Source organism: Pan troglodytes, chromosome X (genome assembly GCF_028858775.2).
Source record: "Pan troglodytes isolate AG18354 chromosome X, NHGRI_mPanTro3-v2.0_pri, whole genome shotgun sequence".
In the NCBI taxonomy this organism is placed as follows: Eukaryota; Metazoa; Chordata; class Mammalia; order Primates; family Hominidae; genus Pan; species Pan troglodytes.
In genome coordinates, this window is record NC_072421.2 from 104,130,139 (window position 1) to 104,155,987 (window position 25,849).

General features: G+C 34.3%; 1 protein-coding gene across 3 annotated transcripts in view; it reads left to right on the plus strand.

The window, feature by feature from the left end:
- Positions 1-25,849, plus strand: part of RADX (RPA1 related single stranded DNA binding protein, X-linked) — a 67,269-nt gene that overhangs the window by 24,795 nt on the left and 16,625 nt on the right. For 2 of the 3 annotated variants that reach the window (XM_016944037.3, XM_063804623.1), the window contains 5 exons: positions 1,083-1,247; positions 2,542-2,702; positions 3,571-3,740; positions 11,335-11,408; positions 25,026-25,316. In XM_016944037.3, coding sequence (XP_016799526.1) covers positions 1,083-1,247; positions 2,542-2,702; positions 3,571-3,740; positions 11,335-11,408; positions 25,026-25,316 — 861 coding nt within the window. The remainder of the gene's footprint in view (positions 1-1,082; positions 1,248-2,541; positions 2,703-3,570; positions 3,741-11,334; positions 11,409-25,025; positions 25,317-25,849) is intronic. The other variant, XM_016944038.4, reaches the window with a different exon arrangement.

Consider the following 25,849-nt stretch of genomic DNA (forward strand, 5'->3'; position numbering starts at 1 on the left):
ATATATTTTCTCTTCCCTAGAATCCTTCAGTACATATTAACTTTTATATAATAACATTCAACTACAAGATAGCTTTATTTTGACTTCCTTTATTACTATAAGAGTGTTTTAGCAAAGAATTTTTGGCCTGTGAAATACGTTGCTTATGGATTACTTACGAATGAGGCAATGATTTTGTGACTCAGTGGAAAATTGCATTTATATCCTTCAGTCAACTTTAATTCCTGCTTGGCATAGAATGTAGATAATCATAAATTGGTTGATAGATTGAAGACCTGGTTAGGCCTGGTATCATAATATGGATTCTGTTAACAATATTTTAAAATTCTAAATGAAAACAAAACTGAGTGTCAAATTGCAGCCCCAAGATCTTATGTTTTATTTATATAACAAGAGATGTCTCATTACTTGTCTGCAAGTATATTGTTTTTCCCTATTCCCTCCAATAATAGGATCAAAACATTAAAGAAAAACGTTTCCAAATGAGAGAGTGAGGAAATAGTGTGGAATGGGGTGTTTACCAGATTGTTACCATGCTGGTAATTAAGAAATTTGTTAAAAGAAGAGTCCTAGGAAAGGTGTAACATACATCTTTGTCAATGCATATCTTATTTTATAAATACTATCAGATGTGAATATAGCACTTTTAAGTATGCTTTAAGAACATAAATTTAAATGCTGAGCCATATTCATAGGAAGTTTCATTCATACATGATGCCATAATTTCAAGTTAATTCGTAGTTTAAAAATCGGTTATTTCAGAAGATGTCAACCATTTGGATGGTTAGAAAAATTCAAATTATTAGTTTTTCTTCTTCCTGTGATTTCTAGCATCCTATAGCTAGCTACAGTTTAGTCCACTTAAACTCTAATACACAGTGTGTCTGATTTCCTTCTTAGGATTTATTTACTGTCTTTGGATAATTATACATAGTGAATAAGTAAACTTGACTGTTTTTTTCTTGGTGATAAAAGAGGGATTGTTTTAATAGTAAACTGTTTTTACACAAAAATTTGCATACAGATTGTTACAGTGACATTTTTATTTCTCATTTTTTATGATTTACCCTTCCCGCGAGGAGGTCATAGAGGCCAGCCGTATACGTATGATGCCAAGGTAAAAAACTTTATTCAATGGATTAGAACAAAGTCTGATTCCGGGGAACAGAAGAATATGGTTATTGGTGGATATTACCCCTATCCACCAGTGCCAGAGACATTTTCCAAGTATAGTAGTTCTATTAAAGGTACTAATGTAATTGCCAGTCCTTCTAAATATGTTTATATTTTATATGTATGGCTTATGCTATTTCAATTAGTCATCTTTATTCTTTTCTTTTATGGGAGTGATCTAAAGTTGAGCAACATTCACCGATAATAGCTTTGTCTTAATGCAGATCTAAAAATATATGTCACGTATTTTCTATATAGTTTTCCCTATATCTCGCATGGTGGTCTAAAGATTAATACTTTGATTTTTATCAGACTGGAAGAAAAGAGAAAACACAGATGATAACCAACTGGAGATATAGGTTGAGTATTCCTAATCCAAAAATCTGAAATCTGAAATGTTCCAAAACCTGAAACTTCTTGAGTACTGAAGTGACACTCAAAGAACTACTCATTGGAGCAGTCCAGATTTTGGAATTTTGCATTAGGGAAGCTGAACTGATAAGTATAATACAAATATTCCAAAATAAAGAAAATCAGAAATCTGAAATATTCTGGTCCAATGTATTTCAGAGAAGGGATGTTCAGCCTATAAATATCTTTATTTAATGTCATTGAGATCACATCTGACCTTGGTGTAGATCTCAATTGCTATGATGTTATACAGAAAGACTAAAGATATCTAAAGGAGACACTGGGTAACTTGATATTCAGAGACTGACAACTGTATTATGCGACTCTTGTGGAATGATATATATTGTGTTTAACACAATTGAGTGCTATCTTTAAATATGAAATGATGCCAAAATAAATGAGATGCTGAATTTGGAATTGAAGTACTGATGAGAAGCCTACTATTAATATACTTTTTAGTAGAATTAATATATGACAGTTGAAAAGTTTAGCACAAGCATGTTCTTTTTTAAAAAGCTATGAGATAATTGCATGGTTTTGGAAAAAAAGAGAAACTTTAAAATGCGGACCTATCATCATCTAAATATTGGCATCCTCTTATACATCATAATGCTAGCAATATGTAATAGTGTTTGAAATAATTAAAATGTGTTTTTCTATGCAGTGGCTAGGCAACACTTTATAGTTTGAAATATAATATGTAAATTGCATTTAATATGCAAAATTTATTTTGCAAATGAGGGGTACAGAGTGGAAGCCTGTATTCAAATTTAACTGATAAAAGTATTTTGCCTATTTCACAAAATTATATAAAAGGATGCCAGATATAAACACAGTGTCTCACAGTTAATGTAGTAAGTTTATAATTTTGTGTTGTGAAATTACATTGCAAATCTAATTCTTATTTTTATCATTTCAGTTCTTTAAAACTTACAATTTTCTTGGACTTTTTTGCAGTTGAGTCGCTCTTGACAGCTATAAGTGAAGTCAGGAAGGAGATTGAAGACTTGCAGTATAGGGAACAAAAGCGCATTGCAATTCAGGGGATAATTACTGCTATAAAGTATATCCCCCATAGCAGTGCGACTGAAAGTGCCTCAGCATCAGAAACACTTCGGGTATGGTGCCAGAGAATTAATAGTATTTCTCTGAAAGCACTGTGATTATGATTGCAATTGATACCTTTTACATTTTATTCAGAACTCACGTGTATTGACTCTTAATAATGTAAGCCTAAGAGAAAACATTAGGTTGGTGCAAAAGGCATTGTGGTTTTTGCCTATAAAAGTAATGGCAAAAACCGCAATTCCTTTTGCACCAACCTAATATTTTTACTTTTTTGTTTGTTTCCTTTTTGTGTCATTTATTTGGGGGCAGACTAGGCCAATAATGATTATAGCCTCTTGACATTTCCCAAGGCCCTCAAAACTTGGTATCCTGTTTTTGCATTCTGTGTAATTTGAGGCTATTGTGGGTGTTTTAAATTTCTAGGTGGTATCTATGACTATATTAATTTCCTACCTTTTGTCCAGGCCAGTACTACAGGAAAGCTTTCATGGGAAGTTTTCTCTATATCTGGCATAGTAGTCTTACCCAGGTTCTATAACTCTTCTAGAATAAATAGTTTAGTATTATAGAAGATGCCAGTTCTGGAATATTGGCACAATCAAGACAAACAAGTTAGTTTTTCCCATGAGTTTATCTTTTTAAACACTACGTCCAGGACTACTACTATTTATATGGAAATAAGTGTTTAATCCAGCTTTTCAGATAGTAGTATAAGAAGGACTTTTGTTTGTCTTCCTTTTAAAAAATATTTTAATAGCAGATGGATTAGATTCAATCATTTTCATAAAAGCACTGTTATGATTGAAGTTTTGCCAGAACTGTTGATTATGAAAAATGAATACACTAAAATTGTAGTCTTTTATGAGATTAATAATTGTGAATTAGCATAAAGTGTTTTCTCTAAATTATTGGTTTTAGAATGCTAACAGACCCTCGACCTCTCAAGCAGCTAGAGTAGAAATTCAAGAAAGAAATGGTAAACGGCATCAAGATGATGAGCCTGTGAATTCTCAGTATTTCCAAACTACATCTACAAATTTAAGTCTGAGCAATAAAATAAGAATTCTTCAAGGCCCACACGCTAATCCGTAAGTCATTTGTATTAAGTATATGTAAAGTATATTTTTTCTTTTGGTTTATCTCTACCCTGTAAAATAAGCAATTATTGTAGAAGCTGTATTAATTTGTTAGGGCCCCCATAACAAAATACCACAACTGAGTGACTTAAACACCGAAATTTGTTGTCTCAAAGTTCTGGACGATAGAGTTCAAGATCAAGGTGTCAACAGCATTGGTTCCCTCAGGGCTGCGAGAGAGAATCTGTTCAATGCCTCTCTCCTAGCCTCTTAGTGTGCTGGCAATCTTTGGCATTCCTTAACTTGTAGAAGCATCACCCCAATCTCTGCCTTCATATTCATATGGAGTTCTCTCTGTGTAATGTCTGTGTCCAAATTTCACCTTTTTCATAAGGATACCACTCATATTGGATTAGGGGACCACCCTAATCCAGTATGACGTCATCTTTATCAGTAACATCTGCTATGACCCTATTTCCAAATAAGGTCATATTCAGAAGTCCTGAGGGTTAGGACTTCATCATATGAATTTTGTGGGGACACAATTCAACCCATAAGTCTGCCCTCTGGTCCCACAAAATTCCTGTCCTTCTCATATGCAAAATAGGTTCACCTCATCACAACATCCCCAAAAGTCTTATCCCATAGCAGCATCAATTCTAATCCAAAATCTCATCTAAATCTCATATGGATGTAATTCATCCATCCATGATCATGGTGATTTATCCTGGGGCAAAATTCTTCTGCATCTGTATACCTATAAAATCAAACAAGTTATCTGTCCAGAATACAGTGATGAGATAGGTATAGGATAGACACTCCCATTCTGAAAGAGAGAAATTGGAAAGAAAAGGGGGATCATGGATCACAAGCAACTCCAAAACCTAGCAAGGCAAATAAATTGCATTAGATTTTAAGGCTTCAGAATTATTCTCTTCGCCACAGTCTTATGTCCTCTGGGCTCACTGGGGTAGCATCCCCACTTCTACAATCCTGGGTGATGGCCCCACACTCTGGAACCAAGGAAATGAACCCACCCTCTGGAATTGAAAAGGGAGCCCTTGTCCTCTGAAACCAAGGAGGTAGTCTCACTCCCAAGGTCATTCTTCCATTTTCTTGAACAACAAGAACATTATAGCTTACATTTGCTTACCAGTTGTTTGAGCATGGGTCTTTACTACAAAACATTCATACATTATGAATTGTACATGATTGGAAGTTTTGGTTTCTTTAAAGTGTCAGGAAAGCCCAAACACTCATAAAGCAGAGTGCAGAATCACTTTAGATTTTAAGATTTTAAAAATTCCAATCTTTTAGAGTGTGCCCAGGTGCACAGCAGTTTTTGGTTGTGAATAAGTAATAGGTAAAATTTTTAATTTATTTTTTAAAATTGTTTAACTTTTAATTTTTGTGGGTACATTTAGTAGGTATATATATATTTATGGGGGTACATGAGATGTTTTGATACAAGCATACAATGTGAAATAAGAATGTCATGGAGAATGGGGTATCCATCCCATCAAGCATTTATCCTTTGTATTACAATCAAATTACACTCTTTTAGTTACATTTAAATGTACAATTAAGTTATTATGGACTATAGTCACTCTGATGTGCTATCAAGTTGTAGGTCTTATTCATTCTTTCTAGCTATTTATTTGTACCCGTTAAACGTCTTCACTTCCCCGCACCCCCCTGCTACCCTTCCCAGCTTCTGGTAACCGTCCTTCTAAACTCTACCTTTATGAGTTCACTTGTTTGATTTTTAGATCCCACAAATAGGTGAGAACACGGAATGTTTATCTTTCTATGCTTGGCTTATTTCACTTAACATAATGATCTCCAGTTCCATCCATGTTGTTGCAAATCACTGGATCTCATTTTTATGGCTAAATAGTACTCCATTGGGTATATGTATCACATTTTCTTTATCCACTCATCTGTTGATGGACATGTAGGTTGCTTCCAAATCTTAGCTATTATAAACAGTGCTGCAGCAACATAGGAGTGCAGATATCTCTTTGGTATACTGATTTCCTTTCTCCTGGGTGTATACCCAGCAGTGGAATTGCTGGATCACATTGTATTTCAATTTTCAGTTTCTTTGAGGAACCTCCAAACTGTTCTCCATAGTGGTTGTACTAATTTACATTCCCACCAACAACGTACAGAGTTCCTTTTCTCCACATCATCACCAGCATTTGTTATTGCCTGTATTTTGGATTTAAGCCGTTTTAACTGAGGTAAAATGGTATCTATCCACGGCTTTTTGAGGGTTTTTTTCATGAAGGGATGTTGAATTTTATCAAATTTTTTTCAGCATCTAATGAAACGATTGTATGGTTTTGATTTGCATTTCTCTGATGATCAGTGATGTTGAGCACCTTTTCATGTGCCTGTTTGCCATTTGTATACCTTCTTTTGAGAAACGTCTATTCAAATCTTTTGCCCGTTTTTTATTGCATTATTAGATTTATTCCTATAAGTTGTTTGAGCTCCTTATATATTCTGGTTATTAATCACTTGTCAGATGGGTAGTTTGCAAGTATTTCCTCCCATTCTGTGGGTTGTCTCTTCACTTTGTTGATTGTTTCCTTTGCTGTGCAGAAGCTTTTCACCTTGATGTCAATCTATTTGTCCATTTTTGCTTTGGTTGCCTGTTCTTGTGGGGTATTACTCAAGAAATTTTTGCCCAGACAAATGTCCTGTAGATTTTGCCCAATGTTTTCTTGTAGTAGTTTCATATCTCGATGTGTTAGATTTAGGTCTTTAATCCATTTTGAGTTGATTTTTGTATATGGCAAGAGATAGGGGTATAGTTTCATTCTTCTGAATATGGATATCCAGTTTTCCCCGCACCATTTATTGGAAAGACTGTCTTTACCCCAGTGTATGTTCTTGGCACCTTTGTTAAAAATGAGTTCACTTTAGGTGTGTGGATTTGTGTGTTGATCAATTGAAATGATCGTATGGTTTTGATCCTTTAATCTGTTGATATGATATATCACATTGATTTGCATATGTTGATTAGGATAGCTTTGGCTATTCTGGGTCTTTTGTGGGTCCATCTAAATTTTAGGATTGTTTTTTCTGTTTCTGTGAAGAATGTCATTGGTATTTTGGCAGGGATTGCATTGAATATGTAGATTGCTTTGGGCAGTATAGACATTGTAATAAATTGATTCTTCCAATACATGATCATACAGTATTTTTCCATTTTTGAATGTCCTCTTCAATTTCTTTCATCAGTGTTTTATAGCTTTCATTATAGACATCTTTCACTTGTTTGGTTATGTTCATTTCTAGGTATTTAATTTTATGTGTGGCTGTCGTAAATGGGATTACTTTTTTATTTCTTTTTCACATTTTTCACTTTTGGCATAGAGAAGTGCTACTGATTTTTGTATGTTGATTTTGTATCCTGCAACTTTAGTGAGTTTACGAGTTCTAATAGTTTTCTTGTGGAGTCTTTAAGTTTTTCCAAATATAAAATCATATCCTCTGCAAACAAGGATTATTTGACTTCTTCCTTTCCAAGTTGGATGCCCTTTATTTCTTTCTCTTGTCTGATTGCTTTAGCTAGGACTTCCAGTACTATGCTGAATAACAGGGGTGAAAGTGTGCATCCTTGTTGTCTTCCAGATCTGAGGAAAGGCTTTCAGTTTTTCCCCATTAAGTATGATACTAGTTGTGGGTCTTTCATATATGGTTTTTATTATGCTGAAGTACGTTCCTTCTATCCACAGCTTTTTGAGGGTTTTTATCATGAAGGGATATTGAATTTTATCAAATGTTTTTTCAACATCAATTGAAATGATTGTATGGTTTTGATCCTTTATTCTGTTGATATGGTATATCACATTGATTTGCATATGTTGAACCATCTTGGCATCCCAGGGATAAATCTCCCTTGGTCATGATGAGAGATCATTCTAATATATTGTTGAATTTGGTTTGCTAGTATTTTGTTGAGGATTTTTGTATCAAAATTCTTCAGAGATATTGACCTGTAGTTTTCTTTTATGGATGTGTCTTTGTCTGGTTTTGTTATAAGGGTAATACTGGCCTTGCAGAATGGGTTTGGAAGTATTCCTTCCTCCTCCATTTTTTTGAATAGTTTGAGTAGGATTGATCTTAGCTCTTCTTGAAATGTTTGGTAGAATTCATCAGTGTAGCCATTGGATCCCAGGCTTTTCTTTACTGGGAGACTTTTTGTTACAACTTCCATCTCATTACTTGTTATTGGTCTGTTCAGGTTTTGGATTTCTTCCTGGTTCAATCTTGGTAGGTTGTATGTATCTACGAATTTGTTCATTTCTTCTACATTTTCCATTTTATTGTCATATGGTTGTACATAGTAGCCACTAATGAACCTTTGAATTTCTGCAGTATCAGTTGTAAAAGCTCCTTTTTCATTTCTAATTTAATTTATTTGGATCTTCTCTCTTTTTTTCATGGTCTGGCTAAATGTAAGTTTTGTTTTACTTTTCAAGAAAGCAGCTTTTTGCTTCATTGATCTTTTGTATTGATTTTCTCATTTGAATTTTATTTATTTATGCTCTGATCTTGTTTTCTTCCACTACTTTGGGTTTGTTTTGCTCTTGCCTTTCTAATTCTTTAAGATGCATCATTAGGTTGCTTATTTGAAGTTTTTCTTCTTTTTTGTTGGAGGCACTTATAGCTGTAAATGTCCCTCTTACTACTGCTTTTGCTGTATCCCTTAGGTTTTGTTATATTTTGTTTCTATTTTCATTTGTTTCGAGCAATTTTTCAATTTTCTTCTTAATTTCTTCATTGACACATTGGTAATTGAAGAACATGCTGTTTAATTTCTATGTATTTGTATAGTTTCCAAAATCATTCTTGTTACTAATTTCTAGTTTTACTCCGTTGTGGACAGAAAAGGTGCTAGATATTATTTGTTTATTTGAATGTTTTAAGACTTGTTTTGTGACCTAACATATGATCTATCCTTGAGAATGATCCATGTGCTGGGGAAAAGAATGTGTATTCTGCAGCTGTTGGATTACATGTTCTGTAAATATCTATTAATTAGATCCATTTGATCTACAGTGCAGATTAAGTCCAATATTTCTTTGTTGATTTTCTGTCTAGAAGATTTGTCCGGTGCTGAAAGTGGGGTGTTGAAGTCTCTAGCTATTATTGTATTGCGGCCTATCTGTCTCTTTAGCTCTAATAATAATTGGTTTATATATCTGGGTGCTCCAGTGTTGGGTGCATACATATTTAAAATTGTTATATTGTCTTGCTGGATTGACTCCTTTATCATTATATAGTGATCTTCTTTGTCTCTTCTTATTGTTTTTGTCTCAAAATCGATTTTGTCTGATATAAAGATAGCTACTCCTTATTATTTTTGTCTCAAAATCGATATTGTCTGATATAAAGATAGCTACTCCTACGGTTTTTTGGTTTCCATTGACATGGAATACCTTTTACCATCCTTTTATTTTCAGTTTACATGTATCTTTATAGGTAAAGTATGTTTCTTATAAGCAACAGATCAATGGATTTTGCCGCTATGGGATAAGACTTTTGGGGCTGTTGTGATGGGGTGAACCTATTTTGCATATGAGAAGGACAGGAATTTTGTGGGACCAGAGGGCAGACTTATGGGTTGAATTGTGTCCCCACGAAATTCATACGATGAAGTCCTAACCCTCAGGACTTCTGAATATGACCTTATTTGGAAATAGGGTCATAGCAGATGTAACTGATAAAGATGAGTTAATACTTTCATAGAGAGCTAAGTCTTGTGGAAGAGACAGACTTTTAAACCTGTAATTTCAATATGATATGGTGAATGCCATGATAGAAGTTTATTCACAGTACTGTAATAGCATATACAAGGGGCAGTTAGCCTTGGCAAGAGATCAAGGGAAGCTTCTTGTAGGAAATTATGCTGGAGCTAAATCCTGAAGGATGAGTAAGAGTTAACCAGGCAAATGAAAGGGGACATAGGATTGTTCCAGGCAGAAAGAAAAGCGTGAAGGTTTAAAGCACCATGGGACTAATAAGAAACTATGAAATGAAATTGGAAAGGCAGGCCAGATTGTTTCCCATAATTTTTGAACAAAGAAAACGTAAAAACTAGGCCATTGCACTTATTTCATTTTTACTTATTTATTTTTAATTTTTGTAAGTATATGTTAGGTGCATTCATGAAATGTTTTGATGCAGGCATACAATGCATAATAATCACATCATGGAGAATGGGGTATCCATCCCCTCAAGCATTTATCCTTTGTGTTACAAACAATTAAATTACACAGTCTTTTAGTTATTTTAAAATGTACAGTGAAGTTATTATGGACTATAGTCACCCTGTTGTGCTATCAAATAGTAGGTCTTATTCATTCTTTCTATATTTTTGTACCCATTAACCATCCATACCTCTCCCAAACTCCCCTACTCCCCTTCCCAGCCTCTGGTAACCATTCTTCTTCTACTCTCTATCTCCATGTGTTCAGTTGTTTTAATTTTTAGCTCCCACAAATAAGTGAGAACATGCAATGTTTATCTTTTATTGCCTATCTTATTTCCACTTAACACAATGATCTCCAGTTCTATCCATGTCATTGCAAATGACAGGATCTTAATCATTTTATGCCTGAATAGTGCTCCATTGTGTATATGTACCACATTTTCTTTATCTATTCATCTGTTGATGGACTCTTAGGTTGCTTCCAAACCTTAGCTATTGTAAAAGCTTCTGCAACAAACATGGAAGTGCAGCTATCTCTTTGATATACTGATTTTCTTTCTTTTGGGTATATACCAAGCAGGGGGGATGCTCGATTATATGGTAGCTCAATTTTTAATTTTTGTAGAAACCTCCAAACTGTCTTCATAGTGGATATACTAATTTACATTCCTACCAACATTATACAGAGTTTTCCCATTCTCCACATTCTTGTCAGCATTTGTTATTTGCCTGTCTTTTGGATTTAAGCCACTTTTACTGGGGTGAGATGATATCTCATTGTAGTTTTGATTTGGGTTTCTCTGATGATCAGTGATGTTGAGCACCTTTTCATATACCTGTTTGCCATTTATATGTCTTTTTTTGAGAAATGTCTGTTACAGAAATGTCATTTCTCATAAAAATGTCCAATCTTTTCCCCATTTTTCATCAAATTATTAGCTTTTTCCCTTTACAGTTTTATTTGAGCTCCTTGTGTATTCTGGTTATTAATCCCTTGTCAGATGAGTAGTTTGCAAATATTTTCTCCCATTCTGTGGGTTGTCTCTTCACTTTGATTATTTCATTTGCTCTGCATGCACTAAATTTTAAATTTCTGTCATAAAGAATAAAAATATTATCTTCAGTTAATATTTAATAAAATTAATGCTCCCTTTTATGGAATAATCTTTAAAATTTAAATCTATTGCAGTATTTGAGTTGTTTTATATATGTATATTTTTCATAATTATTAGTGTATGTTAATGTATTATTCAACAAACTTAACCTGTATATTTTCTAAATTTATTGAATTAAAATAAATTCTGAATAGAACCAGTTGATTTGTTTTTCATTTGAGACTCTTTTTATAAGGATTGGTTATACTCTTCTTATCCTTTATAGAGTTGCTGTACCTCAACCAGGAGCTTCTGTACAAACAAAGGGAATTAAACCAGGCATGCCAAGCATCTTCAACCGTATGTTACTATTTGTTATTATTATTTATGAAAACTTTATGAAACATTATTCTATGAAGATTACTATTTAATTACTAAGCACAAGTAATACATGCTTAGAATGTATACTTTGCATATAGTAATATTAGCTTAGGTCACTGTCAAAAGTGTACTGATCAATTTGGTATCATCCCAAAAGTGAAAGTAATTTTAAACAAACTTATACTTACCAGTTTGTTTCATTAGTAATAGTATATCTCTTCAAATGTACTATTTTTAATAGAAGAATAAGTAGGAAGTTTAATTTTTAATTGACAACAAATATGGATAGCTCTTAAAAGTAAATTGTATCTTCTTTCTTTGCTATTGGGTTGGCTGATTTGAACTTTGGCCTCATTTCTGAAGTGATTTCGTAATACAATTTTTTCTGGTGGGGTGTCCGTAGAGTAGTTTGGTTTAAGTCAGATCTTATCAGGTATCATCTCTCTGGATTAGACTTTTTAGCACTTTATTTCCTTGCTTTGCTTTTGGTGTTATTTTGTTTTCATCCTCCACCTAGACAAAAGTGATACTGTCATTTTATTGAATACTACCTTGTTAAATTTGATGTCTCAACGAACCTTTCCAAAGTATTTAAATATGACTTTTGTTGATTGTTACATGATATAAAATTGGAGCATTGTGAACAAGTCCATTCTAAACATTTTAAATCTTTTTAGAAACATCTGTCCTTACCTATTAGATTTATGTGGGTTAGTTAATAATAGATTTTTATTCATTTCTCCTGTCATATTCTAGACTGATTATTCTCTATAAGGCTGAATACTTTGTCCAAAAGTTTCAATGAGCACTTTAGATGATTTCAGTAAAAAATGTAATTTGCGTACTTATGGAGAAAAAGATTATTTTTCCCAGCTAAGCATAATTTGAATTAAAAAAATGTTCCTCAGGCAATGGATCTTGCCTGGACTCTAAATTCTAAAAATGAAGGAGAAAACCATAATTGTTCCCAGGTTTTGTGATTCTCTGTTTAATATCCAAGAAAGCAATTAAATTCTATTCTTCAGCTTGTCAGCTTGGTGATTAAACTTCATACAGATTTCTATATTAGCATCTGCTAAGATTATCCCATCTCTTTTACCTACAGAAGATAATATGGTACTTCTCACAATTATATAATAGTAGTACCAGCCATTTATTGAGCATTTATGTGTCAGGCACTGTGCTGAGCTTTATGGACACATTTTGTTTATCTCACAGGAAGTGGTTATTTGAAATTAATTTCAACTTTTCCTTCCTATTCCATGCTGTTTTGGAGAAAGCTCTTGTTCAGATGTAAGTTAATCATTCACTTGCTAACTAAAATTGAAAGATAGAATGGATTGAGTCTTAGGCTGCAGAAAGAAATAAATCCAAGAATAGCCTGACAGACCAGTAGCAAAAGGAGGGATTGCCTTATGGTAAATCTGGCCGATTGAAAACCCACAAAAGAAAAACATTATAATATAAGTATCTAATCAAGCTCTAAACAAGAATGAAAAATCACCAGGTGCCAGAAACAAAAAAGGAATTTAAATTTACTAGTGAGTAGGAACCAAAACTGAAAGTGTTCATAGACATCTCAGAACTAGATAGAGACCTTAATTTTCATGGGCTGAGGTATAATAACCACATGGGAAGGAGAGTCCAGACCACAGGCCTCCTACTTGTGAAGAAGTAAAACTAATGTAAAGTTGGAAGTTTGCAGAAGGGCAGAAAAATTGTGACCATGAATGTGGAGAGATATCAAAGAGCTTCCTGTATCTCCTGGGCAATGGGTAAGAAAAAGTCATCTGAGAGAAAGTGGAATCCCAGACCTGTGCAGCATGGAAGTATGGTTGCAGTTCACATGATTAAAATGGTGAGGCTACTGAACTAAGGAGTTAACACTAATATCTGGTCCAAAATCAGTGAAATCAAGACCCTAAGGTCTAGACAAAGGCAGTTGTGAAACTTCCTAAAAGGGAGGTTTCTTGTAACCTAGGGTGCTTGGGATTCCCTTAGAAAACAATATCTACAGAAAATGGATTCATGGTGAAAAATTACAAACTTCCAAAGGAAATGAGCTACTTCTGAAAAGCAATGTGATCAGATGTAACACATGGATGAATTTATACCCCAGGAACTAGAAATACTAGGCCAATCAGAAAGAGGCTTTGAAACGTATGTTTATTATTTTTATAATTTTTTATAGAGATAGTGTCTCACTATGTTTCCCAGGTTGATCTCAAACTCCTGGCCTCACGTGATCCTCCAGCCTCAGCCTTCCAAAGTGCTGGGATTACAGGTGTGAGCCATCACATCCAGCTCTAAAATAAACATGTTTAAAAAGTTAAAGGAATAAATAAAAGTCAGTAGGTTGGAAACAGAAAAATATGAAGAACTGACATATGTGAAAAAGGTATCCACACACACACTTATCGGTAGAGGATGAGTAGAATAATAGATAAATGCAGATGAAGAAATAATTTATTGGAGATACTGATGAAATCACACCAGAGAGTGGTAAAGAGTTTAGAAAGGTAAAATACAAGTTGAGAGACATAGTGGATAGGATGAGAAAGTCCAATTTATATCTAATAAAGGTTCAGGAGGACAGAACAGAGATAGTTAGGAAGAAGCAGTATTTGAAGAGGGTATTTTTTCAAAATTGTATATATATAAAAAAGAATTATTAAATTGAAGGATCACAGTGAATTCTGAGTAGAATAAAAATAAACTGTATCTAGACATATGATATGTGATAAATCATACAGACCATGATAGTGAACCTGCAGAGCATCAAAGATAAACATCCTTAAAACTACCAGAGATAAAAAAAAAAAGACAGATTTATCAACAAAGAAAACAAAATTAGACGGAAAAATTTCCCAAAAACAATAATGCTTTAGACAGTGAAATATCTTCAAAGTGTCGAGATAATTCCTAACCTGGAATTTTATGTCTACCTAAACAATCAAGCAAGAGTGACGGTGAAATAAAGATATTTTCAGATAGTCAGAGACTAAAAGAGTTATTACTTGTAGAGTCTCAATGAAAGAATTACTAAAGAATTCTGAGAGATGGAAAATCAAACCAAAAGGAAATATCAGAATGTAAGAAGCAATGGTAAGCAAAGAAGTTAGTAAAATATTGGTAAATATAAATAAATATATGCAGTAGAAATTAATAACTATGGTAACAAATTATTTCATGGGATTTGAAACAAAGTAGAATGAAAATACTATTTAAGGTGAAATGGATGGAAAGATGAGAATTAAAGCATTCTAAGATCATTGTATCTTTATGGAAAATAGAGATTTATATACTGCAGGCTTTGTAAATTTAAACATGTGAGTTAAAAATTTAAGATCAAGCTGAAAGAATAGGATAGAATGTGTAACTTCTGAAGCAGCACAGAAAAAAAGGGGAGGAATTATGAAAAATTTTTCAGGGCAGTAAAGGTAGAAAAAAGGGGGAAAAAGCAAAGAAAAAGCATGATTAAGATAAAACATGGGCTGGGCATGGTGGCTTATGTCTGTGATTCCTGCACTTGGGGAGTCTGAGACAGGAAGATTACTTGAGGCCAGGAGTTCAAGACTAGTCTGGGCAACATAATGGGACTCCATCTCTCTCTCTTTTTTTTTTTAAGATAAAACACAAAATGATATAGCTGAGATAATTCTGAATTATCAACAATTTCAATAAATTTAAACATATTAAACTTTCGTATTTCAATCTTAAAAATTAATCCAGTTACATCCTACATATAAGGGACACACTTAAGCCTGGTGCAGTGGCATGCACCTATAGTCCTAGCTACTCAGGAAGCTGATGCAGGAGGATCACTTGAGCCCAGGAGTTTGAGACTGTAGTGTGCTATGATTGTGTCTGTGAATAGCCACTGCACTTCAGCCTGGGCAACATAGTGAGAACCAATCTCAAAAGAAATTTTTTTTAAGAGAGAGACATACTTAAGCAAAATTATATAAAAAGTTGAAAATAAAGGAATGGCAAAATATATACCTGATATATACTAACCAAGAGAAAAGTGGTATAGCAATATTCATATGAAGTAAATAGAATTTAAGGTAAAAACTGTAAGTAAAGATAAATAGGGACGATATAGAATATATAGGATGATAAATGGACATTCCACTAAGAATACAGTAACAATCATGAATGTGTATAACATATAATCTTAAAAAGGTAAATAACCTGGTGGATTTTAAGAGCAGTTGGTGCACATAACAGTCATGGTGCACTCCTCTTAAAATAATAGAACAAGGAGACAAAAACATCATTAAATGCACACACACACACACACACACACACACACACGCCACTGAAAACCAGGATAAACGATATCTTAAAAGAAGCAAAAGAGAAAAGAAAAAAATACACATAAGTCACAAAGGATCAAAGACAAGCATGACAGCAGATGTCTCTTAAGAAATCATGTAATCACGGAGCATGCCTGTATTACCAGTGACTTGGGAGGCTGAGGCAGGAGATTCGCTTGAATTCAGGAGGCGGAGGTTGCAGTGAGCCAAAATTGCACCACTGCACTCTAGCCTGGGTGACAGAGTGAGATTCTGTCAAAAAAAAAACAAAAACCTGTAAACTTAGAATTCTATACACAGTGACTATAACTTTTAAAAATAAAGGCAAAATAAAGACAAAAGCTGCAAAAGCTGCAAAAGCTGAGAGAATTCATCACCACGAGACCTACACAATGAAAAATATTAAAGGAAGTTCTTCAGGCGGAAAATGTATAGCACCTGATAGAAATTTTTATCTAAGTAAAGGAAGATAAAGCACTAGAATTAGTAAATAGGTGGGTAAAATAAAATATATTTTCTCATTTCTCTTTTAGATCAGAAATAATAAAAATATATTGTGGAGTTTATAGTTTATATAGAAGTAAAGTGTTATGAAAAAATAGCATGATGACTGGAGGGGATATGGAAATACACTGTTCTAAAATTCTTACACTACATGCATGAAGATGCATAGCATCATTTGAAGGTAGATTGTAGTAAGTTAATGTTGTATATTGTAGACCTTGGAGAAAACACTAAAAAAAAGTGTAGCTAATCAATAGCAGGGCTTAATGGGATTATTTTTTATTTTATTTTATTTTATTTTATTTTATTATACTTTTAAGTTCTGGGATACATTTGCAGAACGTGCAGGTTTGTTACATAGGTATATATGTGCCATGATGGTTTGCTGCACCCATCAACCCATCGTCTACATTAGGTATTTCTCCTAATACTATCCCTCCCCTAGCCCCCAACATGCCGACAGGCCCCAGTGTGTGATGTTCTCCTCCCTGTGTCCATGTGTTCTCATTGTTCAACTCCCACTTGTTAGTGAGAACATGCAGTGTTTGGTTTTCTGTTCTTGTGTTAGTTTACTGAGAATGATGGTTTCCAGCTTCATCCATGTCCCTGAAAAGGACATGAACTCATCCTTTTTTATGGCTGCATAGTATTCCATGGTGTATATGTGCCACATTTTCTTTATCCAGTCTATCATTGTTGGACATTTGGAATGGTTCCAAGTCTTTGCTATTGTGAACAGTGCCTCAAAAAACATAAGTGTGCATGTGTCTTTATAGTAGAATAATTTATAATCCTTTGAGTATATACCCAGTAATGGGATTGCTGGGTCAAATGGTATTTCTGGTTCTAGATCCTTGAGGAATCACCAAACTGTCTTCCACAATGGTTGAACTAATTTACACTCCCACCAACAGTGTAAAAGCATTCCTATTTCTCCACATCCTCTCCAGCATCTGTTGTTTCCTGACTTTATAATGATCACCATTCTAACTGGCATGAGATGGTATCTCATTATGGTTTTGATTTGCATTTCTCTAATGACTAGTGATGATGAGATTTTTTTTCATATGTTTTTTGGCTGCATAAATATCTTCTTTTGAGAAGTGTCTGTTCATATCCTTCACCCACTTCTTGATGGGGTTGTTTATTTTTTTCTTGTAAATTTGTTTAAGTGACCAGTGGAACAGAACAGAGGCCTCAGAAATAACACCACACATCTACAACCATCTGATCTTTGACAAACCTGACAAAAACAAGCAATGGGGAAAGGATTCCCTATTTAATAAATGGTGTTGGGAAAACTGGCTAGCCATGTGCAGAAAACTTAAACTGGACCCCTTCCTTACACCTTATACAAAAATTAACTCAAGATGGATTAGACTTAAACGTAAGACCTAAATCCATAAAAACCCTAGAAAAAAACCTAGGCAATATCACTCAGGACATAGGCATGGGCAAAGACTTAGGAATAAAACACCAAAAGCAATGGCAACAAAAGCCAAAATTGACAAATGGGATCTAATTAAACTAAAGAGCTTCTGCACAGCAAAAGAAACTATCATCAGAGTGAACAGGCAACCTACAGAATGGGAGAAAATTTTTGCAATGTATCCATCTGACAAAAGGCTAATATCCAGAATCTATAAAGGGATTATTTTTTAAAGCATTCAATCCAAGAGAAGGCAGGAAAAGAGAAAATTGATCTAAGGAATAGATGAGTCAAAGAGAAACAATAGAAAAGTAGCAAATTTAAGTCCTTCCATGGTTAATTGCAGGCATACCTCAGAGATATTGTGGGTTTGGTGCCAAACCATTAGAATAAAGTGAAAATTGCAGTAGAGCAAATAACACAAATTTTTAGGTTTTTCAGTACATACAAAAGTTATGTTTACATTCTAATAAGTATGCAATATCATTATATCCAAAAATGTACATACTTGAATTTAAAAATACTGTATTGCTAATAAATGCTAACCATCATCTGAGCCTTAAGTGAGTCATAGTCTTTTTGCTGGCGGAGGGTCTTGCCTTATGCTGATGGCTGTGGCAGTTTCTTTTTCTTTTTTTTTTTAAGTTGTTATTAGCTTTATTTTTTTTCAGGTTTTCTTTTTTTATTATACTTTAAGTTCTAGGGTACATGTGCACAACGTGCAGGTTTGTTACATATGTATACATGTGCCATGTTAGTGTGCTGCACCCATTAACTCGTCATTTACATTAGGTATATCTCCTAATGCTATCCCTCCCCCCACCGCCCACCCCATGACAGGCCCCAGTGCTTGATGTTCCCTACCCTGTGTCCAAGTGTTCTCATGTTCAATTCCCACCTATGAGTGAGAACATGCGGTGTTTGGTTTTCTGCCCTTGGGATAGTTTGCTCAGAATGATGGTTTCCAGCTTCATCCATGTCCTTAAAAAGGACATGAACTCATCCTTTTTTATGGCTACATAGTATTCCATGGTGTATATGTGCCACATTTTCTTAATCCAGTCTATCATTGATGGACATTTGGGTTGGTTCCAAGTCTTTGCTATTGTGAATACTGCCACAGTAAACATACGTGTGCATGTGTCTTTATAGCAGCATGATTTATAATCCTTTGGGTATATACCTAGAAATGGGATGGCTGGGTCAAATGATATTTCTAGTTCTAGATCCCTGAGGAATCGGCTTTGGCAGTTTCCTAAAATAAGACAGCAATAAATTTTGCCACATCAGTTGACTTTTCCTTTCAGGAAAGATTTCTCTGTAGCATGTGATGCTGTTTGACAGCATTTTACCCAGAGTAGAACTTCTTTCAAAATTGGAGTCACTCCTTTCAAAAATTGACACTACTTTATCTATTATGCTAAGCTTATGTAATATTCTAAATTCTTTATTTTCATTTTAACAGTGTTCACGACATCTTCACCAGGAATAGATTCAATCTCAAAAAAACCACCTTTGTTCATTTGTAAGAAGCAACTCTTCGTCCATTCAAGTTTTATGATGAGATTGCAGCAATTTAGTAACATCTTCAGACTCCACTTCTAATTCTAGTTCTCCTGCCATTTCCACCACTTCTGCAGTTACTTCCTACCCTAAAGTGTTGAACACCTCAAAGTCATCTATGGGGTTTGGAATCAATTTCTTCTAAACTCCTGTTAATGTTGATATTTTGGCCTCCTTCCATAAATCACAAATACTTTAAATGGCATCTAGAATGGTGAATCCTTTCCAGAAGGTTTTCAAATTTCCAGGAAGTTTTCAGTTTTCACTTTTGCCCAGATCCATCAGAGGAATCACTATGGTAGCTATAGCCTTATGAAATGCATTTCTTAAGAATTAAGACTTGAAAGTCAGAATTACTCCTTGATCCATGGGCTTCTGAATGGTTTTGTGTTTGCAGGCACGAAAACAACATTGAACTCCTTGATGGAACTCCGTCAGAGCTCCTGGTCATCAGAGCTCCTGAGTGACCAGGTGCATTGTCAATAAGCAGTAATATTTTGAGGGGAATCTTTTTATCTGAGCAGTAGTTCTCAATAGTGGGCTTAAAATATTCAGTAAACCATACTATAAACAGATGTGCTGTCATTGAGGCTTTGTTCCATTTCTAGAGCACAGGCAGAGTAGATTTAGCATAATTCTTAAGGGCCCCAGGATTTTTGGAATGGTAAATGAGCATTGGTTTCAACTTAAAGTCATCAGCTGCATTAGCCCCTAAGAAGAGAGTCAGCCTGCCCGTTGAAGATTTAAAGCCAGGCATTGACTTTTCCTCTCTAACTATGAAAGTCTTAGATGGCATCTTCTTCCAATACAAAGCTATTTTATCTCCATTGAAAATCTGTTGTTCAGTGTAGCCACCTTCATCAGTTATCTTAGCTGGATTTTCTGAATAACTTGCAGCTTCTACATCAGAACTTGCTGCCTCACCTTGCACTTTTATGTTATGGAGATAGCTTCTTTCTTAAACCTCATGAACCAATCTCTGCTAGCTTCCAACTTTTCTTCTCCAGCTTCCTCACTTATCTTAGCCTTCATAGAATTGAAGAGAGTTAGGTTAGGGCCTTGCTAGGAATTAGGCTTTGGCCTTAGGGAATATTGTTGTGGCTAGCATGATATTCTATTCAGACCACCAAAACTTTCTTTAGATCAGCAATAAGGCTGTTTCAGTTTGTTATCATTCATGTGTTCACTAGAATAGCACTTTTACTTTCCTTCAAGAACTTTTACATTGCACTCTCAACTTGGCTAATTCTTTGGCTCAGAAGGCCTTAGTTTTCAGCCTATCTTGTTTTTTAACATGCCTTCCTCACTAAACTAAATTGTTCCTAGCTTTTGATTTAAAATGAGAGATGTGTGACTCTCCTTTCACTTGAACACTTAGAAAACATGATAAGGTTATTCATTGGCCTAATTTCAATATTAGTTTGTCTTAGGGAGTAGGGAGACTTGAGGAAAAGAGGATAGACAGGGAAATGGCCAGTAATTGGGACAGTTAGAACACACACAGTATTTTTCAATTAAGTTTGCTATCTCATATGGGTGTGGTTTGTGGCGCCTCAAAACAATTACAATAGTAGCATCAGAGATCAGTAATCACAGGTCACCATAATATATATAATAATTTAAAAGTTTGAAATATTGTGATAATTACCAAAACGTGACGCAGAGACACAAAATGAACATATGCTGTTTAAAAAATGTCACCAATAGACTTGCTCAACACAGGGTTCCCACAGACCTTCAATTTGCAAAAAAATGCAATACCTGTGAAGCACAATAAAGTGCATTAAAACAAGGTATGCCTTTATATTAAAATAAATAGCATAAATACCCCAAGTAAAAAGTGGAGATTATCATATTGGATACAAAAGTAAGACCCAACCATATACCATCTAAAAGAAAACCAATTTAAATGTAAAGATATGATATAAAAAGATGGAAAAGCACATACCATACAAAAGAAAACTTGAGTGTCTACACTTATATCAGAAAAGTAGATTTCTGATACAATCAACTATAACTGGATATTGATAAAAATTTAAAGTAGAGAAATGAGAAGAGTCAAGGATCCCTTAATTACCTACTCCTTGTCTCTTTTTGACAAACTCAGTATTCCAGCTGGAGTAGGCATTTGTATTAGGGAGAGACTCATGCACCTCCCCACTTTCTTAGAATAGATATGCTGCAACCACCATTTGAGAATAATTTGACAATACCTAATTTGTTGGGAATGTGTTACACTCTGTGACCTAGAAATTCCATTTATGTCTTTGGCCACATAGGAAGACACATTCCAAGATTTTCGCTGGAAAATTATTTATAATAGAGAAAATTAAAAGCTAAATGTTAATTAACAGATGATTATAAATATAGCATATTAATATACTGTAATATTATATTGCAGTTTTAAGAATGAATTAGATCTATATGTGTCAACATGGTCACTAATGTATTCCCAGGTAGTTTCATGATAACTTTGGCTTTTTAGATGCTTGTAAATTCAAAAGTCATTCATTTTGTGAATACACAATTAATATGTTTGTGTGGTTTGTTTGTGCTTATATCTAGTAACTCAGACATACACTTGAAAAGTTAACAGTAACACAAGGCATTACAGGTAGCCTCTGACTTTCACTAGTCTTTAAAAAGTCCGTTATATACTTGCTAGCAAGAAGGAGAGGCAAAGAAAGTAGCTCCTTTCCCTCCCCCATGCCTCCCTACATCCCATTACATTTTTTTTTTTTTGAGACAGAGTCTTGCTATGTCACCCAGGCAGGAGTGCAATGGCACGATCATGGCTCACTGCAGCCTCGACCTCCCAGGCTCAAGCAATCCTCCCACCTCAGCTACCAAGTAGATGGAACCATAGGTGTGTGCCATAATGCCTGCTTATTTTATTACTATTACTATTATTATTATTATTACTTTGTAGAGACAGGGTCTCCCTATGTTGCCTAAGCTGGTCTTGAACTCCCGGCCTCAAGCAGTCCTCCTGCCTCAGGCTCCTAAAGTGCTGGGATTACAGGCGTGAGCCTGCCTCTATCAACCTACCACTCTTATCCACGTAATGAAATGCTTGGAGTAGATTTAAAAAAAAAAATTCACGATGCCTACGTACATACGTTTGAACTGCATTCTTTTTTTAACCTTACTACCTAAATGTAAATGTTCCTCATTAAAACATTGAACCAATCTCACCAGAAATAAGAGTAAAATAGATAATTGAAATAATAGAATGAAAATTATAATTGTAAAATATAAAAATATAATTTTGCTAAGTAATTAACCTATATTTTAGCTATGCATTAAGCTTAAAATATAACATGTTTCATATAGTAATTTTATTAATATTCAAAAACAACTAGTTCATGATTTTCCATCTTATTTTTAGAAAAACCTGAGCTCTAGATATATTTTGTCTCTTTCCTATTTATTGTCTTTGATTTGTTACTATTCACAACCAATAACTGCCAATGTCTCCTGTATTGATTTCATACTGATTTGTATTACTTAATTATGAAGATACAATTGAGGTAGGTAATTGTAGTCCCCAGTTACTAAAATAAAAAAATAAAGCATGTTTCTTTAGAGGAATTTTTCATATAAACATTTGTACCTTGGCAGTCCTTAATATTAACACTCAAATAAGAAAATATGCATAGAAAATATTCTGGCTTTTTCCAAACAGGTCAATCATATAATTGTTTTCTATAAGGTAGATGTAAATACTTAATTTTTAAAAATTAGAATAGCATATCACTTTTTCTTTTGCATGCTGTATTCTAAAATAAGTCAAGCAGGAATGTTTAATATGGGTTAGATCATTGCAATAGCTACTAATTGTTGTTCTGATTATGTACTTTTATTAGTTTGAGAAGAGATTTATTTCTAGAAGATACAAAAGATGAAGTCATTTCCCAATCATCAATTTAGTCCTACTAACTCTTTTTCTCAGCTTTGATTTATTCCTTTTGATCTTTTCATGTGTGACTAAGTTTTTTATCCCTTTTGTTACCAATCATTATTATAGGAATTTGTGTGTTCATCAACTGAATTTTTAGTTTAAAAAACTCTTTTGTAGTATTGCAATATTTTAAATTCCTGGTAAGAAGTATGTGTTCAACTTCTTCATCTTCCCTTACAACTCAACTAATACTTTACCTTGTAATACATTTTCAATAAGTCTCCAGCTAGGCTTAAGAAACCAAGCAAGTACTCTGGGAATATGTAATAAAGTCTGATAATCAGAAGTAGCATTTTAACCATACTGAAACCTTGCTATTGCAGCCACCTTCTGCCTCAGCAAGGTTTTTTATGCTAGGATAAGAATACCAGGACATAGGCAAGAAAGAAAGTCAGCAACTTTGGTAAACTCTTAAGCTGTCAGCCTATCTCAGCTAGCAGAACTGTTGTTCCAAAATCAATTTTTTTTTCTGATTTTACAGTGTTTCCGATTCTACCATGGTACATTATTTAATCAAAATATTAACTTGTACCAAATTCCTTAACACAATGTCTGGCACATAATAGGGGTTCTGTAATTGTTTGTTGAATGGATGAACGAATGTCATAATGTATACGTGTATTAGTCTGTTCTCACACTGCTATAAATGACTGCCTGAGACTGGGTAATTTACGAAGAAAAGAGGTTTAATTGGCTCACAGTTCCACATGGCTGGGGAGGCCTCAGGAAACCTACAATCATGCCAGGCACGTCTTATATGGTGGCAGGCAAGAGAGACAATGTGTGCAGGAAGAAATGTCAAACACTTATAAAACCATCAGATCTCGTGGGAACTATCTCATTTTCATGAGAACAGCATGGGAGAACCACCCCCATGATCCAATCACCTCTCACTAGGTCTCTCCCTCAACACCTGGGGATTACAACTCAAGATGAGTTTTGGGTAGGAATACAAAGCCTAACCATATCAATAAGGGATAAATTATATTCTGCATTAGAAACTTAATGTGTTAGATTTTAATCATACATAAATGATAATTTGATTTGATGATAGAGAACAACAAAAATTGAGGGGGTCTTTCATCTCAATTTCGTTCCCTTTTTGTTTTCCATAAAGGAGTGTCATATATAATAAATAAATGGCCCCTTTGTTTTTCGTTTTTGTTTTGTTTTTTTTTCTTGTTTTTTTTGGTTTTTTTGTTTTGTTTTGTTTTTTAGTGACAGGTCTCTCTATGTTAACTAGGCTGGTCTTGAACTCCTGGCTTCAAGTGATCCTCCTGCCTCAGCCTCCAAAAATGCTGAGATTACAGGCATGAACCACCATGCCCAACCCCTAAATGGCCCCTCTGAAGGAGAGAAGTAATGAAGAAGGAGACTGTATTTGTTCAGTTTACTTTTAGCAGAGATTAACAAAAGTTTATTTTAGGCTCAAATTTCCACCAAGAGTGAGTGATCTCTAATCATGAATTTAATTTAATTTGAATTTGTCACTGAATATAAAAAGAACATATGTTTAAGAGCATTTAGAACATTTAGAAAAAGTAGAAAGAACGTAATTACAAATCTACATAATTTCAACAACAGAGAAAACAATGTCACTTTAGTATTTTACGGTAAAAGTTTATTTTGAAAGTGAATTTAGTTCCTCACTTTAATAAGAATTTTCTTTTGTATATTCATTTTATATTTTGTAGGTAGTGGTTTGATTTTTAATGTTACTTAAACTCTTCCTCATTAATGTGTGTTTTTTTTTTGCAGTGAATGACTTGATTTGATTAGTTTATAGATCAATTGTGTCTATCTCCTTGTGTCTTTAACAGGTCGAGCAAATATAAATGCTAATCTGCAAGGGAAAGCCAGAAAAACTATAAGTGATAGGTGGGAGAGTCAGCTGTGGAGAGAGAAAAAGTTTGGCTTAATAGATCACCTACACTACAGCCGTGTTTATCCTGAAAGTATTCCACGGAAATTTATGTTTGAACACAGAAAGTTTCTTAGTGACCAGTATAATTCTCAGCCTGCGAAATATGTACCACCAGAAGGAAGGCCCCCAAAACTTGATGATTTTAAGAGCGCCCGAAGCCTTGGACATTTTGAAGTAACCATACTAGGTAAGTTCACTGTTCTTTTTGCATATCATTAATTTAACATATTTTAAATATACCTACTATTTCGCTTTAAAAATTTAAGCCCTTCCCACAAAAACATTAAGCCCAAGGGAAGTTTTTGTTTGGCTCCAACAAAAGGAATGGAGCACCAATTATGGAATAAATGAAGCTCTAATTGTGTGCTTCTAAACATTGGCAAGTCCTTGGAAGGTATCTGGCGAGAGAAGAATGGGAAAACTAAGGGAATTTTCCTCATTCCTGACTATCAGTCAGCTTCTAAGGCAGCTTCTGTTCTCCCTTAGCCACCACTTTCTTGCCTATATTCTCTGCTTCTTCATTCACCGGAACCACTGAAGGGTAAAGTGTAAGTTAAAGAGGAGAAAGAATACTAATCAAAAGAAGCCCCTACAAAAAAAAAAAAAAGAAAAAAGGTCTGTTTAGACCCTCAAGATAATAAAATAATCAAGTAACTGAGGTTGACTAGAAATAAGTTATTGAAAATACTTCCCTTGTCTGATAAGAGAAAATAAGCTGAT